The 20,060-nt window shown below is 40.9% G+C and overlaps 1 protein-coding gene across 1 annotated transcript in view; it reads right to left on the bottom strand.

Annotated features, from left to right (window-relative positions):
* Positions 1-14,595, bottom strand: part of jak1 (Janus kinase 1) — a 46,518-nt gene extending 31,923 nt beyond the window's left edge. Inside the window, exons 1-7 of the mRNA XM_072437848.1 lie at positions 14,439-14,595; positions 7,382-7,584; positions 5,880-6,003; positions 3,276-3,429; positions 2,967-3,130; positions 2,046-2,314; positions 27-142 (exon numbers count right to left, since the gene is read on the bottom strand). Of these exons, the coding sequence (XP_072293949.1) occupies positions 27-142; positions 2,046-2,314; positions 2,967-3,130; positions 3,276-3,429; positions 5,880-6,003; positions 7,382-7,577 (1,023 nt within the window). The 5' untranslated portion in view covers positions 7,578-7,584; positions 14,439-14,595. The remainder of the gene's footprint in view (positions 1-26; positions 143-2,045; positions 2,315-2,966; positions 3,131-3,275; positions 3,430-5,879; positions 6,004-7,381; positions 7,585-14,438) is intronic.
* Between the last annotated feature and the right edge of the window lie 5,465 nt (positions 14,596-20,060).

The following is a 20,060-nucleotide window of genomic DNA, read 5'->3' as shown; positions in this document are numbered from 1 at the left end:
GCACAGTTCACGTCGGTCGGACTCACGGGCGCGGGTTTCTTCCTCCAGGAAATCCCAGCGGTGCCGGTGACCAAAACCTGGATGTTGTTGCTCGTTTCTAACGTATGAGTGGGCGTTTGGTCGTATTTCTCATTGTAGTAACCTTGAAGACAACAAACGGACAACAAAATATTATACGCAATCCTTATAGAAGCACAATAATGACTATATCGACTTAAATGATCGTTCTGTTATCATTATTGAGGGTTTCATATTTATCGTAGGTTATTTTCCTGTTTTACCGTAAGATTTGAGCAGTAGACTGAATAAAGTTGAATAAATACCGTATTTTCTGGACTATAAATCGCACCTTTTTCCATAGTTTTGGCCGGGGTGCTACTTATACTTAAATACTTATATTCGGGAGTGACTTATATGTGATATTATTTGTTATTTTCACACTTGCAACCGCATTTCATACTCCAGTGCAACTTATATATATATTTTTTATTCTCCATTATGCATTTTTTGGCTGGTGTGACTTATACTCCGGTGCGACTTATAGTCCGGAAAATACGGTTACTTAAATTATTGTGAGAATTTAATAATTATTCACGATTATTGGAACATGACAAAAATGAAAGCGAAATCCTTAATTTTCTTTCATTCTAATGCATGTTCCATTGATACTTGACCAGTTTTATGACATCAAACTTTCTAAATGCAAACGTAAAGTTTTTGTGATATAAACTGCCACATAAATTTGGCAGCCCTATTTGGATTGAATAGAAATTACATCATTTTGCTTCTAGTCGCGATTATTAGTTAATCTCCCCAACTACAGATACAAATTAACCACTAAAAAGTGTTTAATTCTGCGGTTTAATTATTGCAGCTCATGTTTTAATACAATTCAATTCAGTATTGCACATTTTGAATATTTTCTTTTGGCTAATCTTGCTTTCGGGTTTATGCGTCAGTGGCATAAATTTGATTCTATAAGTGTTCTTCAAATTGTGCGCACCTTTGAGTCATTTTAATGATTTTATTTTCACAATGCATGAGAGAGAGATGTCAACACGCTCAGTCTATTTTCACTTCCTCAATTGTTTGAACTGAAAGTGGGTGTGACTGAACCGGTTATCTAACAACCGCGGCAACAATAACAACCGCACCATCAGCCGAAACAGTCAGCTAAGAAAGTATTACGAGACGGGGAAGAATGACAGTAAACAATTATGGACTCTGCACAGATGTGAAAGTGTGAACAAATATGACTAAAACAAACCGGTGAGTCCAGCTTTTGTCAGGTGCTTTTACATCAGATGTGGACGAAGTTACAGGAAATTAAACCAGGAAAATGCAATAACTTTTACAGCATTAACATGTGCAGCGTGTTGTTCATCTGAAGTGAGAGCGTGACAAGTTTCCGTTGTAATTACACATAATTAATACCTATAAAGGCATGTTTAAACGCATTCGTTGGAGTCGTTTGAATATCGTTATCGGTACAGTCCAAAAAAATAAAATAGAAATAAACATTTTTGTCTATATCATCCACCCCACCGATATAACATACCTTTTTCATTTATATTTATAACCAATACATATACAAAATAATTTTGTAAATTTAGCGCGGACATGTCCAACCTACGGCCTGGGGGCCAAATGCGGCCCTCAGACCAACTTTTTTGGGTCAAAACAACAACAAAAATTCAAGCATTTTGATGTTATACAAAACTAATATTAATGTTTCAAGTCTTATTAAAGATGTGGAGGTTCATTGAAACATTGTCGGGTTGTTTGTAGCCCTCTGCAACGTATACGTTTCAAAACGTGGCCCGCTGTGACATAAGTTAGGACACCCCTGATTTAGCAAATATTCAAACCCACATTCACAATATTATATACATTTCCATACATTTCCCACCTCAAATAATATCATAGAAGTTTCCATACACGTCCCACTTCTGTCTGAGGAGCTTATTATTGCTCTCACAGACAATTATCGCGACCCTCACTCTGCACATCTATTACGAGCTCCACTTCCCGCTGTTCCTTCTTACCGTGGTACAGCCCGTTGCACAGCTCTCCTTCTTGCTTTATGCACACGGACTTCGGCTCCAGCAGCTCCGTGCCCAGCCCCGTGGTGAGGCCCTCCAGCGTGGCCAGGTACTTTATCTTCAGGTCGTAGGGCGCGATGTGGCTGTCCTTCACCGTGCGCTGGTTGAACTCGCTCAGGAACTTCTTGAACACGTTGTTGATCCGCATGCGCGTCAAAATGTTGCGCTGCTTTATGTTGCGGTTCAGCGACTCGGGAATGAAGCACTTGTAGCTGGCGTGGAGAGACACAGGAAATGATTTGTCGTTTACGAATTGAGCTGGAGACGGGCCGGGTTTTTTGCCATTTGGATAGCGGATTTGTCGTTCTGGTTTACGGAGCAAATTGTTAACTCTATCTGCATGACACGGGAACTGGCACTAAGTTTAAAGACTAACCCGTCAATTTTATTTTCAGCAACGTCAGAAAGTAGTGCCATTAATCATGATTGTCGTCTAATAAAAGAACTTAAATAATAATAACTACAAAATGAATGACAAGATTTATTATCACTGATCCTAAAGTCTTATCCCCAAACGTTTTCCTTATGTTTTCATTCATCATTTATTCTCGTACTTGACATTGCTGTGTAACAAATAGGGTTACAACTAATGAAAAATTATTAAGTTTATTGATCTTTTCTGTATTCAATGTAATCAATAATTGCGATCTAGTGTGCCATTACCCACATCGAGTACTACTTTTTTCGTCAATATTTTCTGTCGGTTATGAAAATATTCACTGATTTCAACTGGAGCTCCTTCTTAACTTCTACTCGAGCACAAAAAGCTGAAGTACGTTTTCTTTTCTAATCTGAAAAGGCGCAGGACAGAGGCAGTTGGTCAGGGATGGGTCATTAGGAGACCGGGCGTGGGCACTTTCTTACCTCATTTCTTGTGAAATTGTCGTGAGTGGGATTCCTGTGGTCAGAGAGTAATGAGTAATGGCCAGAACCGCCATGCCCAAGCACTCGTTCTCTATTTCATGCTGCTCTGTTTCTGAGTGAGACGCTCTCAGGGGGATGAAACCTGTGTGGAAATCATGCTGGCCCTGCACAACAAAGACACAAAGACAAACATTGAGTATCTGAAGTGAGGAGAGGAAACATGCTACAACTGATATTATATCATTTTATCTAGATAAGAATCAACAAAGCATATACTGGCGCCACTTTGTGACTCATGTGAGCACAAACCTGGGCAAACAGATAATCCAAAGAGGCGGCGTCCAGCAGAGGAGTTCCTTCTGGAGTCTTCTGTGGGCTCAGGCTGCCTCTGAGTTTACTAATGCAGTGTCTCCACACGGGGGACTCGGCCTCTGTGGTGCCGTGCCAGTTTTTAAAGTAAAACCTGTCGACAGAAAAGCACAGATAAGAAAACATGCACTGAGTTTATAAATGTTTAGATTTATAAGTGATAAGTATCATGATGGTTGGGGTGTTTAGTGCTATTTTGCAACATGTGGCGGTTGGTCTTTGTTTATACATATTTCAATTCAGGCTGAAGGTGAGTTCACATCTGTTCTAACATCACATTCAAATTAGGACTAAAGACAGGGCTAAACTCGGACTAAACAGGACCAAATCAAGTCTACATCATAATTATAGTGGGCTTAAACTGGGACCAAACATGTGTGAGCCAGTGCTCCGTCTAAGCTGCACACTGCACTGATCATTAAGACCGTACAGCGCAAAGTCAAAGGCTCTAGAAACAGTTTGGAATCTATAAAAACGTTCTGCATCCCATTAACATCCCATTTCTATTTCAGGTCACAAGCAGCTGAAGAACTAACAAGTCTCTACATTTAATATCACAAAATACCCTAGATTATTGGAAATTACAGATATTTAGTTGATATTTTCCTTGGGAAGGGCCCCCAGACCCCCTGCTTTCAGAAGTACCTGCTAAAAATTCAATTCATAATTCTATCATCAGACTATGTGAGTCTGACCAGCCAGTCCCTCCCACATTATGTTCAAATGCAGAAGACGTCTCTCAAATAATTTTAATATTTGTTTAGTTTAGTGCGACGCGTGTTGACTCAGCAGAAGTCGGCGACGTTTCTCAGTCTGTGTTATTTTTAGTCTTTCCTCGTAATCCGCCATGTTTGTTTAGACACAACGGACAATGCGTTTATCTGATTGGTTAATCCGCCTGTCAATTACACCCTTTGGATTTGGATAATTGGAGCGACTGGGTTGGATCCCAGACCCTCAAGGCTTTGTAAAGTAGTCTGTCAAAACGTGTTGGGAATGGCTGCTCAGGCAACAAAAGAGCTAAACCAGCCAGTTCAACCTACTGCACAGTTCAAAAACAAGATTTATGTCTTTTTCCTTGTAAGTGGCCTCAAGCACTTAATTAAAGAATCCAGTGTTCTCGCTGAGGGCTTTTGGAATGGCGGCCCGCCATGCTGCCGTAGGCACCCGCCATGCTGCCGTAGGCACCCGCCATGCTGCCGTAGGCACCCGCCATGCTGCACCCGCCATGCTGCCGTAGGCACCCGCCATGCTGCACCCGCCATGCTGCCGTAGGCACCCGCCATGCTGCACCCGCCATGCTGCCGTAGGCACCCGCCATGCTGCACCCGCCATGCTGCCGTAGGCACCCGCCATACTGCCGTTGGCACCCGCCATGCTCAAAAGATAATACCAGGTATTAAGATAACCGTGCGCGGGCCGCGGGCATTAGGGTGCTGCTGCGCTCACTTGCGCGTTCGGGTGCCGCGGGCGGCGCGGGCACCGTGGTGTTGTTCGCCCGTGGCGCCTGCTGCACAGTGGGCACCGAGCGCCGAGTGGGCGCAGAGTGGGCACCGAGCACCGCAATACGCCGCTCCTAAGTGGCGGAGTGTGATCATATTGGCTTTCTATATCGAGGGACATTTTTTGGTGTCCCACCGCCATCCTCAACCCTCAGCCCAGCGAGAACACTGGAATCTGACAGAATCTGCTATAATTATTTGAATAAGCCATGTAAATATCTTTGATCTCATGTTTTGGGGTGTGTGGCCACAGTGTGTCTGATGTTGCTCACAGTGGTCCAAGGCCACAGGGAGTTTTTGTGTGAACTTTGGTGTGAACACGCCCTAAACTCCAGATTGTGAGTTTCTATTATGTTCTACGAGCGTGCCAGGCACGCGCGCACCAGGCGTGCACTCGCTCCAGGCGTGCGCTCGCTCCAGGCGTGCGCTCGCTCCAGGCGTGCGCTCGCTCCAGGCGTGCGCTCGCTCCAGGCGTGCGCTCGCTCCAGGCGTGCGCTCGCTCCAGGCGTGCGCTCGCTCCAGGCGTGCACACACCAGGCATGCGCGAGCACCAGGCGTGCGCGCGCACGCCAGGTGCGCACACAGCGCCACAATTGGAATTTGTCGAATTAGGATGCGGCGCAGAATCAGTAAACACATGCTTTTGATTCTTCTGCAGAGAGAAAAGAAGGAGCGCCGTAAAAGTCTAGAGTGAGAAGAGCTGCAGCCGAGGCAGGCAGAGCTCCTCTCGTCTTCTCTCAGCGCCGGAAAACTCCTGTCTCTAAAACCTGTCAAATCACCGCTTTTCCTCTGGCCTTTCCTTTCCGCGTTATGTCGCTCTTTTAGACAGTAATCAGCAGATGAAACTCGTTTTAAGAGCCGTGACTCGCAGTATACAGTGTGTGGCGGCCTTTGGAGTTCAATCTTTCCAAACTGACCCAAACATCTGGCTGTTGTAAATGGATTAACACATCAAACGAATGTACTTTTTTTTCTTGCATACCTTCCTTATAGTAGCTAACATTATTATTAACAATTTTCAGAACAATCAAGCCCATATTACCTCATACGATAGTTCAACTTGAGGCTGGTGTCGTCCGTGATCTTGAACTCGTGGTTGGGGGGATACCACAGGCCGCTTTCTTCATTGTACAGGGAAAACAGGTTGAAGCATAAGGGAGAAATCGCTGTTGGAAACACAAAGCATCGATGTTAAAAACACTCTGTGAGCAACAATTTTCACAATTGGCAAGTACACATTTGCATAAAGTTGCAGTAACAGCAGTGAAATCTTTAAACAAGAGAATAAAGTTATATTTATTTCTGCATAAGTAGGTTTAAGTTCAAATCTAAGGCTGGAACTTCTACTTATTATTCTTATAAACTACATTGTGTTTTTATTTTACTTTTTTAAATGTGTCTTAACATTGTAAAGCACTTTGAATTGCGCTTTGTACGAATTGTGCTCTATAAATAAATTTGATTGATTGATACTTTTTAAATACATAATAACATTTTGAAATATGCTGACTGATGGCTCTTGGATAGAAATATGTACAAATAAAGCATATTTAAGGTGTTATGCGTTTTAGAGTCTGTATAGTCCAGATCAGGGGTGCGCAATACGTCAATCTCAAAAAGTACTGTGGGTAGATCAAATTACATTTAAAAAAATCATCCATCCCACTTGACATCTGACTTTTTCTGACACTTAGGTCACTGCGCATGTGCCACCTCCGTAACTGCATTAATCGGCTCCTCTTATTTACGTGAGTCGGCCTTTTCTTCTTTTTTTTAAGATGTTTTGGCCTGTAGGCTTTATTAGACAGAAGAGGAGAGTGTGAAATGGGGATGAGAGAGAAGGGAAGACATGCAGCAAATGTTGGAGTCGGGATTTGTGATTTGTCGGCTGCACTTGGAGCCTGGCATACGTGTGCTGTGCCTTAACCACTCGACCACGGGGCACAAGAGTCGACCTTTTCACACATGAAGATCATTAAGGACCGTTCCACCACGACTGATAATCATTTGGAAGTGTGCCTGAGGCTGGCTGTCAGCAGCTACTGTCCGGACTATGCATCCCGGGCTGATTCCATTTAGTGCAAGTCATCAGAGTGAAGTCAGGTAATGACAAAAAGACTGTACATAGTTAATTGTGTTGTGCAGTATGGGCTCATGTGGCTATGCAAGTACATCAACAGACATTGTAAAAATTATTCTCAAAATAGTTATAAAAAAATATGTTTGGGATTTTTGCAGTAGGTAGATCATTTGGACTTGGTAATTTTATAAGTAACTCGCAAAAAGTGTGAGCACCCCTGGTCCAGATAATGATTACAATGATAAAATACAACATATAATACAACATTAGTTAACATTAACTTTTGTGTGATACTTTACCTTTACAAAGAGATAGCTCATTTCTAATAGATTGCACATTTATCATTATCAGAATATTCCCCACACGTACGATTATTTTTGCCAATATGTATTAATTTTTTATTTTTTTTTTCATAGATGTACACTTCTGTAACAGAGAATAAACACACAGTAATCCCGACTTACTGCACTTCCTGGCCGCCTCGACGCACAGCTCCTCGGCGGTGTAGCAGTTGCCCTTGTAGTAGAGGGGCTCCGCCGTGTACAGGTGGATGTGGAGGCCGGGCGGAGCGTCGGGCGGAGAGGCAGTCTGCGATCGCTTGGACCTCCGCATCTTCCCGCACAGTTGCCGACTCAACTCCATGGCCCGCAGATTTGGCATTCAGACACTGACGACACAGCAACACCGGCAGTCAACGTTTTATTCTGTCAACGCAGCATTTTTTTTTTTAAAAGCCTGTGACAAAAGTGACCCCTGTTTGGAATTAGACTGTGCAAAAAATAACTTGCGGCTGCGTCTGCGCTTTGAATCACAAGGTAATCCCAAGGTGAGGACAAAAAACAACAACAACGTGCAGTCATGTCCGTGTAATCTCTTGTCTGGGCGGGTGCCAAAGCAAAACAAGGTGGCAAAATGTATTCACTTCACTTAGAAAAACTTTTGCCCAGAATTCAATTTTCTTTTGCGATAATCCTGATCATTTTAGAAGCGTGTGGATTTTGCATGTTTCTCCCCGTGTCTGGGTGCGTTTCCTCCGAATAAAAGCTAACCTAGTGCTTTTTATGTGGCTGTTTGTGTTTAAGATGGATGGAGAATACTTGGAGTGAGTCAGGGCTTTTAGATAGAGGGCCGTCTTCCCGTATTTTGGACGGAGTAAAAAAAAAAAGGGAATATGTTCATTAAATCGGGCCGGGAAGTATTTGACAATAGTCCTCCATGACAGTTTTGTTTACAAGTGAAAATTTGCATGCTGCGCGCTGATTGGTCGACGAAATTTGTGTGCTTAGCTCTGATTGGCAGCCGAGCCGTGGTCCGGAGAATGCCGAAGCTACTACTTTTTTCGCCTAGTCGGCCCCCGTACACCCAGACAAAATGATTTGGACGGGGTGTTTTCAAATCCTATCTAAAAGCCTGTTCACTTTTAAAAACTTTTGCCCAGAATTCAATTTTCTTTTGCGATAATCCTGATTATTTTAGAAGCGTGTGGACTTTGCATGTTTCTCCCCGTGTCTGGGTGCGTTTCCTCCGAATAAAAGCTAACCAAGTGCTTTTTACGTGGATGTTTGTGTTTAAGATGGATGGAGAAAGCCTGGAGTTAGTGCGTGTGAGTTTTAGGAGAGACTGGACAGTTTATCCGGCCTTCACTTCATTTATGACAATGCAGCTTTACTTGAAAGTCTTTACCTTCTAATCTTCTAATTGATCAACTGATGCACAGGGCGCGTCTTTAGTCGATTGCAGCCCGAGCAAACACACAGTTTACAGAAAGCTCCTAAAGGTGGTTCCACAAGACATTACAACTGACGCCTACACAATTCAAACCACCAAACACTTATTAAATGCCTATTGGGTCAAAGGGGCAACAAATGCATCTCGTCGTAATAACTACACATTTATTACTCATTAGTTCAGAGGCCTTTACTTTAACAATGTTTAAATCTAGGCTGAAAAAGTCTCTTTTTTTTTAGCTGTGAGGGAATTTTATCTGTAGTTTACTATTGTGACTATTCATGTTTTTTAATTATTTGCATCGTGAAGTGTTTTTGTTTTTATTTGTTTTATTTGATTGATTGATTGATTGATTGATTGATTGCGTGTTAAGATAATAACTGATCTTAACAAAAGACTTGATCATGTTTGGGGAAGAGTGAGGGGGAACTCTTCACGTATGTGTGGCGACTGGGCTCCCTGTGGACATACGGTCTGAGTGAACGTCACACTTCTGCAGAACAGTGACTCATCATCATCAGTGCAGTGAGATCACACAACTCGGCCCGGTTCAATATCTACTCACCTGATGAACCATGACCAGGGATAAAAGCAGCCGAGGACCGGCCATAAAACCTGCGCTTTCAGCTTTCATGGTGCGGTTATTATTAATATGGTTTATTGTGCTTTTCCATGCTCATTATTGATACCGTAGTCTAGAATCCAGGGGAAACAGTGGGTGATAAACTCTGACGATATTTTTGACCTGATATGTACAAACAATTTTGATTATTTTCTCCAAATATAATTTCAAAATATGACAAACTGTAAAACTGCTTTTACGACAAAACTGGATAAGAAAGCAGTGCAGTCTTCACACTAAAGTGTTCAAATAAAACTTTAAAATCAAATCATTTCAACTCATCACTGATCATCTTGGGTTTTTTAAATAGTAAATCCACAGGTAACGTTTTATAATCATGACCTCATGTATTATTATGCATCACGTCATGATATCTGCATAAATGAATTAATGACATATTTATGCAGTGGTGCATGATGTACTACTGCATGAATATGTCATTAATATTTACAGTATCAGGACTATAATTTCATATTGTTTCTTGATTACTTCAGTTCACTTTTTAATGGAATAATATGGAAATAGAGGTGCACCGATATGGGCTTTTGGGCCAATATAATGTTATTGGGCAAGCTTTAGAAATGTTTTACAAGCTAAACAAACTAAAATTTCTAGTACTGGCAATACATTTTGTATACATCGCATCGGCTACAAGAAAAAATGAAAAGGTTTGATATGATAGGGCGTGTGAAGCACTGTGTTTACATACAGGCTAGAATAGAGGCTAAAATATGATGCTTCTTTATTAGAGTAAATTAGCCTTCACACTTTTCCATTCTGTGAATTTCCTGTTTTATTTAGATTATTTCTCAGACTGAAGTGTTTCTCTGAATCTCTCCAGCCGTGTGTCATCCTCGTGTGGCTCCGCCTCTTCCTCCTCACTCTGTTCTCCTTCTTTAACACAAGCTAAACAACTCACACTAGAGTTATTTGGAGGAAACATGTCTAAACTGATCTTTTAGGAGGAAAACTAGTCAAATAAAGTCTTAAAAGAACATTGTGTTTATCGTCGCGCTTATATTTAGTTATGAGTTTTGTCTAAAACTTTTCTAGAGCTTTTAAAAGTCTGTAACTTTGTCATTTCTGTCCACTGTTGTTTTCTTCCTCGTTTCTGAAGTGACTGCAGAGTTAACTCTTTCATTATCGATCGATATCGGTGGTTTTGGACAGAAACCGATATTACTCAATGACGTGAATATCGGCCCATACCGATACTGGGCCGATATATCGGTGAAGCCCTACATGGAAATGCACAATTCACAAAATGCATCATGATCTTTAAACCTACAAATTAAAATATCATCATCATCGTTTTGAAAACGATGAATTGATCAGGGATCTAAAGATTACCCATGAACACCATGAGTCATCGTGAACATGTTTGTTCTAGATGATCATTGATCTGTCATGATCCTTACTGGTCACTTTGGTCTATGTCGCGACCTCCTGTTCTTTAAGTATTTTAATCATTCAGTTTTATTATGGATTGCTGTTGGTGCCCTCCAAGACAACGGCTGTTGTGTTTTTGGCTGTTACAAAAAAAATTTTATTGAATTGAATTGAATTGAACGTTAACTGTGAAAGCTTAGTTTGTTGTGTTAAGGGAAAGTTTAATAATCCCAACTAATACTCATGAATTTGACTCATCCTTCGACGCCGCTGGGGCAAACTGTCAGCAGCTGGTGTCGCACGGCGCTCGGGGAAACATCTCCACATCTACAGCTCAGTTTGATCAGGATTATTGTAGCTGGAGGATCTGACGTATTCTGCATGTTTTGGTTGCGATGTACACCATGTTGTTCTTGTCTGAATTCTTGTGTGAAAGAAAATACCACTACAGTCAACTTGGGCTGTGTTCACACTTGTTTGGTCCAAGTTTGAGCCCAGTTTAATTCTGATGTAGACTTAATTTGGTCCTGGTTTGGTTCTGGTTTAGTGCTGGTCTAGTCCAGGTTTAGTTCCGGGTTTAGTCCCAGTTTAGTGCCAGTATTGAGCAAATATTCTTTTGATTAATAGATTAGTTGTTTAGACTGTGATAGGCCCATGACTGTGGCATGTTTACAACATTCAACCAAAATGAATCTAAAGAAATGCCACTTGAGAACGAGCAAGATTTGTTTTTTTTTGTTTTTTTAATAGTAATTGTACAAATTTCTTGTGCCATTTTTATCTGAGTCATTAAACCGTTTCTGGCATGTGGATAAAAGTATTTAAATGTGAAAATATGGGATAATACTTCCTTAAGTCCATGTAATCCTTTTTAAATGTTAGCTCAGACTCAGTGTACCAATACCAATGTACGTAACGGACTGTACAAAGGAAAAGAGAAGTGCACCGTCTGATCAACCAGCAGCAAGTTGAGTAATTACTACTTTGTTATTATCTGAAAACGTACAATCAGCCTACTGTTTTACTCAATCCAACAACAAAGTTAAGTTGTTTAAGTTTGATGACAAGAGATGAACTGATAAACCATACTTCTTTGGGAGAATGACATTGATTTACCGTTTTAAAATGGAATTACATCTGCGATCAACAAATCCATAAAACAAATCCATAAAAGTGCAGCAAGTCAAAAGATGCCGCGGGCGTTTAAAAGCATTCATGTGGCAGGAATTGTGTAACTTGGCATCAAAGAAATTGATAATGATGCAATGAATGTTTTGGAGATATGTCGGTGTAATCCCTCATTCGTTTTGGAGATATGCAAAATTAGAATATTGAGTGTATCGTCTACTCATAAAATCTCCCAAACAAAGATAAAAAGAGATATTCCTTTTCATGTCAACGCATAAGACAGCGCGGGTGACATTCAATTCAGGCACGAGGGGGAGAAAGACGGAGAAATGGCTTTTCTGGACGTCCAAATTCACCACATGGAAAACGGCAGCGTCATAACAACGGTGAACAGAAAACACACACACACACAGATCAATACTTACATCCGAATACTGCACTACACACAAACTATCGGTCGTAAGAACTCTATTCGAACGGGCCGCTCTCATAGAAAAAAACCAAAATAGACAGGGAAGAGAAGGAACAAAGAAGATAACCAAACAGACCAGCACAGGGCGGAGTCACCAGCACAGGGCGGAGTCACCAGCACAGGGCGGAGTCACCACAACAATAAAGTCACCTTATTTTACAGAGGAATAACAGAAAATCAAACGGGCCGCTCTCATCGAAAAAACCCGAAATAGACAGGGAAGAGAAGGAACAAAGAAGATAACCAAACAGACCAGCAGAGGGCGGAGTCACCAGCAGAGGGCGGAGTCACCAGCACAGGGCGGAGTCACCACAACAATAAAGTCACCTTATTTTACAGAGGAATAACAGAAAATCAAACGGGCCGCTCTCATCGAAAAAAAAACGAAATAGACAGGGAAGAGAAGGAACAAAGAAGATAACCAAACAATAAAGTCACCTTATCTTACAGTGTTAACGCAGTAGCATGCAATACACGCTCTGCCGATACACGCTCTGCCGATACACGCTCTGCCGATACACGCTCTGCCGATACACGCTCTGCCGATACACGCTCTGCCGATACACGCTCTGCCGATACACGCTCTGCCGATACACGCTCTGCCGATACACGCTCTGCCCTTCTGGCATTTATTTAAATTCAACACAAACTCACCCGCAGCCCTGTTTCACCAGGCACTTTAGGCAGCCCATGCTGGAGAAGTGAGGCCAAACTTGTGAATGAGTTGAATACGTCTCAAGTCTCTGGGTTTTTTCCCTCTCTCTCTCTAGCTCTCCCCCTCTTTTTTTGTTTTTTAACGGTATAGAGTAAAACACAGACTTTGAAGACGTACAACTACAGCAGGTGGCGGTAATTACGTAACACTTTATGATACCAACCGCCATAATACACCAGAGAAGAAGAAGAGAAGTAAGGCCAATACCGTGTATGCTAAAACATTCAAATATCCGATATATATATTGGGCTTTAGGTTACATTAAGGTTAAGGTACGCTTGTTTGTCCCCATAGGGAAATTTGTCCTCTGCGTTTGACCCATTCTTCTATGCCGCCGGGGAGAGACATGCAAACTCTACACAGAAAGGCCCGGGAGTCGAACCCCCAGTTATTGCTCCTTTGATTGAATGCGTTGTTTTGTATTCGCAGCAGCCGCTAAAGGCTCATAAGTGCAGACAATATGAAGACAGAACTCATAAAGTACTTTGTGTCTTAGTTGTTTGGCATTAGGCTACCGAAGTGCACCAAAGACTTAAGGAGGAAGGAAAAAGTATAATTTCTATATTTCTGTTAAGCCTCTCCACAACGAGGACTGCACCGATCAACTACTGGTGACGAGCACGAACACTAAAAACAATTACAATCCTTATATGGACTATAAAACATATCAAAATACCTTTATGAAACAAAAGACAGTGGAATTAATCAATCAAAATGTAAAATAATATGTCATCAATAATTCAAGAAGCCAAATTTCAACCCTTCATTTGGCTGATTTATACTTAAGTTTGAATGTAACGAATCAAATTGACTAATCAAATAATAATCGCTGACAGGTTGACTGCAATAACGATATTGCAAAAAGAAATTGTACCCGTGAAATGAATATTGTGATAATACCATGTAAATATCGCTTTATTACGAAAAAAATGAATAAAAATCAAACAAATAAATTACAGTATACACAAACAGTTCCAGAAATAACAGAAGAATGTAAAAAAAATGTGTATAATCTATTATTAGATTATTACGACACTTTAATTACACGTTTATTACACGTTATTACTCCTTGACGGCTCAATTATGTCACGTAGTCGCACGTCAGCCTCAAATGCGCTTCCATTTCACGCACAATCATTGCGCCACTACGGCAAACAAGCGCGTCACGTTCTCAACTTCTAGATAATCAACTATTATGACAAGTTGAAGTAGATTATAAGCATTTACGGCCCGTAATAAAGTCTTAAACTGGCGCTGCCGTTGGGCGTAGATCGAGCGCGTCCCATCGCGTCATGTCAAGCGCGTTAGCTCGTCGTAACCATCAGGACAAAAAAACTACACCACATTTAAGCTTGACAACAGCATAAATACATCATAACTGAACTGTTAATGTGTCCGTACGATTATAACAGCCCGATCGAGCCACTTTCAAAAGCAAAACAGAAAGAATAATCGACATTAGCTCACCTTAGCTGCTGCTGCTGCTTCTGGCAACTTACTTCCCTTTTGGATCTCGCATTTAGACAAAGTTTCGCGTTCTTTCCAGAGATATGTCGAGCCGTTTCGTTCCTCAGTGAGTCGGACGCCGAATTTGCGGATCCAGAGACAAATCGGCGGTGTATTTGTCTTATTTTAGAGCCGTAAAGTCCGCAAACAGTCGCGCTGCTCCTTTCCTGACAAGCACACGCCCCTTCTCGAAAACGACGCGGTGGCCTTCCGTGCGACGTTGCCTCTGATTGGCCGAGGCGCCTGTCAGTCCGGGTTACGTCACCGGCTGAAGAATGAGCAGTTTTTGGCACAAATTCAAGGTGGATGTGGAGTGAGTTCGCACTGATTTGTTCACATAATGTGGCCCGTGCGTTTGCCGGATGTCTGTCCACGCCGCTGATGTTGACTTTTTGTACTTGTGTTTAAAGGGGAGATGATGATGTGCGTGTCTGTGTGTACTAAACTGACCACACAGGGGACAAAGGGACTGTCCCACGGTCTCTCTCAGGGTTTAGTAACACTCTTAAAAGGAACTAGTTATCAATTATGATTCACTTAATTATTTTTTTTTGTTCATTTCAAATTATTTTACTGATCAAATCTTTGCAAATTTGCATATTTCGATCCTATATTGCAGTATTTAGTCGCGTCACTGTTTGCCGCGTTGATATTTTATAGAGGTATTAATTGATTTGTGTTCCATTTGTTTATGTATTAGCACCATTTTTGGGGTTTAGGTTGAGGCGCCTGTGTGGAAGCAGGTGGTCAGTGCAGGTAGACTGGAGGGCACTGGTAAATGGTCACATACGGAGCATTTATCACCCCTCAAAACGGTTTATGTATGATGGAAATACTTCATATTCCCGTTCATACACCAGTGTGTGCAGACACTGGGGGCCAGGCGGGTGGTGTGTCTTTCCCAGTGACACAATGGCAATGGTCATGTGTGGGGACTTTAGGGGATTTGACCGCTCTACCAACAATTGTTTTATGCCCTTGGAATAAAACCCTGTGAAGATGAATTTCTGAATGGACTTGATGTTGTACTGCATAAGCCCCATGGTCCAAACAAGAGATTATTTCAGACTTACTTATGTTTACTTTCTTTGACACACTTCTTTGACTCTTTAACATTTCCCTTGTGTCTATTTTACTTTTAATTTACTGTTCTTGTATTCCCTAATATATAAGACAAAGAGATATTCACCTTTCATCCCAACACACTACACAATTAAGTGCCGATAGTGATACAATTGCGACAACATTCAAGTTGACAATAAGGATACAGATATTTAGAAGAAATGAAACGATGCGTTGGACTTATGCCAGGAGTGAGTCAGGCTGTGACGTCAACATCGGGATCTCTGACGCTGCGCAGGGATGAGCCTGTAGTGCATTCTGTCATAGTGTCCTTGGGCATGACACTTTATCCACCCTGCCTCCAGGGTCCAAGTATGCAGGTGTATGAAAGAGAGAGTGAATATTTGTCTATTGAGACAGGGACAGGTGTTATTAAGTCCCACTGAGGCGTAGCATCGCTGTTGCTGTTGTTTGAATGCGGGACAACGGATGGAAATGATGCCATGGCAACAATCCGCAGTGTTTACAGCCTGTGTATTCTGTATGCTCATTAACACGTAACTGTCCCGACCAATTAAACAAATACAGTAACAATAACTGTAGAGCACAAAAATGTCCTGTTCACCGTCAATGTCTAGACCTTCAAAGTTGCAATACAATTTGATGCATTATTCATTTAACTCACTCTATTGTAATACCTGCATTGCACGACTATCCCTGAAAGACTGAATATGCCAGTATATGCCCAGTATATATATTAAAATGTGTTCTGACTCAAGGATTTCTGCATTTGTGACTGATCAGCTGCGTCCTCATAATCATCATTGTATTACGTTGATCCAGCTCCATGAACATTTTTTCCAGTCACAACCACAAGCTTAAATAACTTATATTTTAATTTATAAAATAAACCAGTGGAAGGAAAATTATACATGATTACTAGAAATAAAATAAAAAAAAACATACAGAAAAAAAACAGCATGTAAAAGTATTCAGTCTCTTGTCTCGGATGAAAGATTGAATGTTGACCTAATGATTAAACAGTCATCCTGGACTTAATCTAATCTCAATATAAATGAAGCTGTTCTGTGAAGGCCTCAGAAGTTTGTTGACAGAAGAAATCTTTCCACTGGACAACTATAACATGTGCACTGCAAAGATCTGGCCTTTATGGAAGCCTTAAAAAGTCCTGTTTGCAGTTTGCCAGACGCCATGAGGAGGCAAACATGTGGAGGAAGGTGCTCTGAGGACGCACCTAAAGACAAAACAACACTGTCCTCATAGTCAAACATCATGCTGTGGGCCTGGCTTTCTGCAGCAGGGACAGAGAAGCTGCTCAGAGTGGACGGGAAGATGGATGGAGACAAATACAGGGCAATGGAAGAAAACCTGACAAACCTAAACATAAAGCCAGAGACGCAGTCCAATGGTTCAAAACAAAACATATTCAACATATTCATGAGCTGTTTTGCAAAGAAGAACATGTCGTGCAAAGCTGGTAGCAGGGAAATACCCGAAAGTTGGAAAGCAAATTGGAAAAGCAGTTCCACAAAATATAGACTCAGGGCAGCTGAATACATTTGCATAAAGCAGTTTTAATCTGGACATCCTTTCCTGTCACATTCGTGTATTTAAGGAAATATTCTGGGGTACAAATACTTAAATACTCAAACTACAAATATCAATTAAGGTCGTCCTAACAATCAACACTCAAACTAATGAAACGCACTGAACAAACTACAAAAGGAAACAGTTAGAATAGTCTTGATCTGTATTAGAACTGGCATTGGACCTCATAATAACTATCTCCTTGTGGTATCAGACATTTTCCTTTTAAGTACCACATCAACTGAGTAGGAAATTCTCGTGAGCACTATCAATGTGAGAGCAACGACGACTCAATAATTAGCTATGTTTTCTTTTCTTCTTTTTTCCATTGTGTTGTGATGCCCTGCTCGTGGAGGGGAATTCAGACGAGGAAACACACTCAAACGCAACCGTGATCTAATCTGCAGACTCTTTTGTCACACACCATGCAAATCTCAATGGGGGAAGCAAAAAGGCTACAAAGAACGCACTATATAAAAGGATAAAATAATGATAATGTATGGGACGTTCACAGTTAAGAGAGGGACTTCCCTGGATGCAGTGTCTCATTTTATTAAGAAGAAGTTGAGCAGAAATTCCCCATAGCGCTGTTAAAGTGTCCGGAGAGACGGCAGGGCTCATGTCACAACCGAGATGTTCACATGTTCTCACAGTGGAGACAGAAAAAAAAAGACTTACATAAAAACAAAAGACAAGCTGAGGTTAGAAGCCACAACCGTGAGCTGAGGATGTTGAGGGGATTTCCTCCTGTTCATTCAGTGGTTTAACATAAAGGGACAAGCAGGTGTTGTTCCAAAACATGCTATTATTTCACCATCAATCTGTCAAGTTTCAATGTGGCAGTTCATCACAAACAAACAGGGTTCAGTTTGTGTCATGTTTATTTGTGTTACAACATAACGGCTCTACGGGACAGTGCTGCAGCGCCATCTACTGACGAATGCTGGTCATGGTTATTGGGACTAAACACTGGACATAAACATGACCTACATCGTGTGTGATCAAAATACATGACAACTAAACTCAATTCTATTCTATTTTGTCGTTTTTATAATCAAATAAATCGGTTTCGATATACATTTCCTGACAGACTTTTATCTTCCAAATTAAAAATAGTACGTGATACTGGTGCAAATGCAGGAAAGAGCAACTTTAAAAAGGAAAAAATAATATTAATTTCCTTGCACTGGTCCAAAGAAAAAAAAAGACAGAAAGACATGATCTGACCAAGGCTTTTTGCCAAAATGAACATGTGATATAAGATTAGAAATAAAATGTCCTTTTAAAGATTTTTATTTGTGTTTCAAATATAGTCTACAAATGTGGTGCTCGCCAGGTGCTTGACAGGGGCTTTTCTCAATGTGTTTTTTGTTTAATTAAGAGAACAAATAAAAGATAAGATAAACCTTTATTGTCTCAAATTAGATAAATTGAAAGTGCCAACATACAATTTAATCGCCTATAACAAGTCCAATAGTTTAGTTTAGTCTTTATTTGAAGGGACAATGTACAGAGACATTACGCTCCAAAAAACTATGATGTTCAGCACCTGATTGTAGCTTTCTTTGACATCACAAAAAGTACTAATATTTTGTTATTGCTTATTATTGAGCTCCAAATCACATGCTTTCACTGACGTTTATATGAGGCTTTGGACCTCTAAATAGAAAAGATCCATCATATTTGTGACAGGAATGACTAAAGCTCAATTCAAATGTAATTAACACAGTAAATATTTCAATAGTAAAGCTCTTACGACACTGAACTCAACACATTTTATTGCAATGCTCTGGTTAATTGGCTCTAAACCTCTTGAAAAAAGAAAATCCACACACAACAGTGACAAATAAATAACTAAATAAATAACAATTAGAAATTAAAGCCACGGTAGCGACGATGATGGCTCTCGCCACCCGCCCAACACTGCATACTCTTAGACTTTATTCTTTAGACTTTATTCTTTAGACTTTATTCTTTAGACCGCCTCCTCCCTGTACCTCTGTCACCTAGCAACAGAGACCGCCGCTAATGCCGATGCTAACGCTGATGCTAATGCTAAGACCACGGCACAAGAGGAAATGTTCCATCAAAATAAAAGCGGAAGAGGAAGTGAAGGCATTCATTGCACCTCTGCTGGCCAATTGTGAAAATACACAATATCTGCAATGCACTTTTTTCATGGCGTCTTGAGGAGAATATAAACCATGAGTTTCAAACAAATCAGACAATGTTGAGTTTTTCACACAATGGGTAGGGGGCGCTATGGAGTAAATTTGTTACATGGGTATTTATTTCCAATCAGACCATAAAAATACATTAGTGAGTGAAATATGAGCTCCGTAGATCAATTCCATTAGGCGTGAAAAAAAATGGAAATTAAGCCTTTTTTGAGGGCGTGTCACGCGGAGACCGTAAGGAATGTCAACATTTTTTGGAATTTGTATTAAATTGCAATGTCTTTAGATGCAAAAAGTGTTGTTTTGAGCTCGATCAGACAAAAAACCTAGGACAAGATTTTGAAAAAAAAAGTCAAGCGAGGCGGTGCCACTTTGATTCAACATGGCTGACTTCCTGTTTATCATACAACAATGCTGCCAGGTGCGTTTTACTCCTCAAAGGTCAGAGGTCAAAGGTAGCTCTATCACTGTCCCAAGTCTCATGTGCCTAGGCCAAAGATTAAGCGTTTCATGTTTTTTCTTTTTTGAACTAGTCGGCACTGTTGCGACGGGCGTTTTCGCAAGCTCCATTTTATTCGCGTCTATGCCCCCATGTGTGACATTCATCAATGTGCAGGGGGTCAAAAATGCCGTGAATGACCATGAATAATAATAATAATAAGAAGAAACCAGGCATTTAAGAAAACTCGTCGAGCCAATGACAAAATCTCAATCTTGATTAAAATTTTATTAGTAA

Source organism: Eucyclogobius newberryi, unplaced genomic scaffold, assembly GCF_026437365.1.
Source record: "Eucyclogobius newberryi isolate DKJ021-1_F unplaced genomic scaffold, fEucNew1.0.hap1 SCAF_9, whole genome shotgun sequence".
Taxonomy (NCBI): Eukaryota; Metazoa; Chordata; class Actinopteri; order Gobiiformes; family Gobiidae; genus Eucyclogobius; species Eucyclogobius newberryi.
Note: the sequence above shows the minus strand (reverse complement) of the source record. Positions and strands in the feature narration are given on the sequence as shown.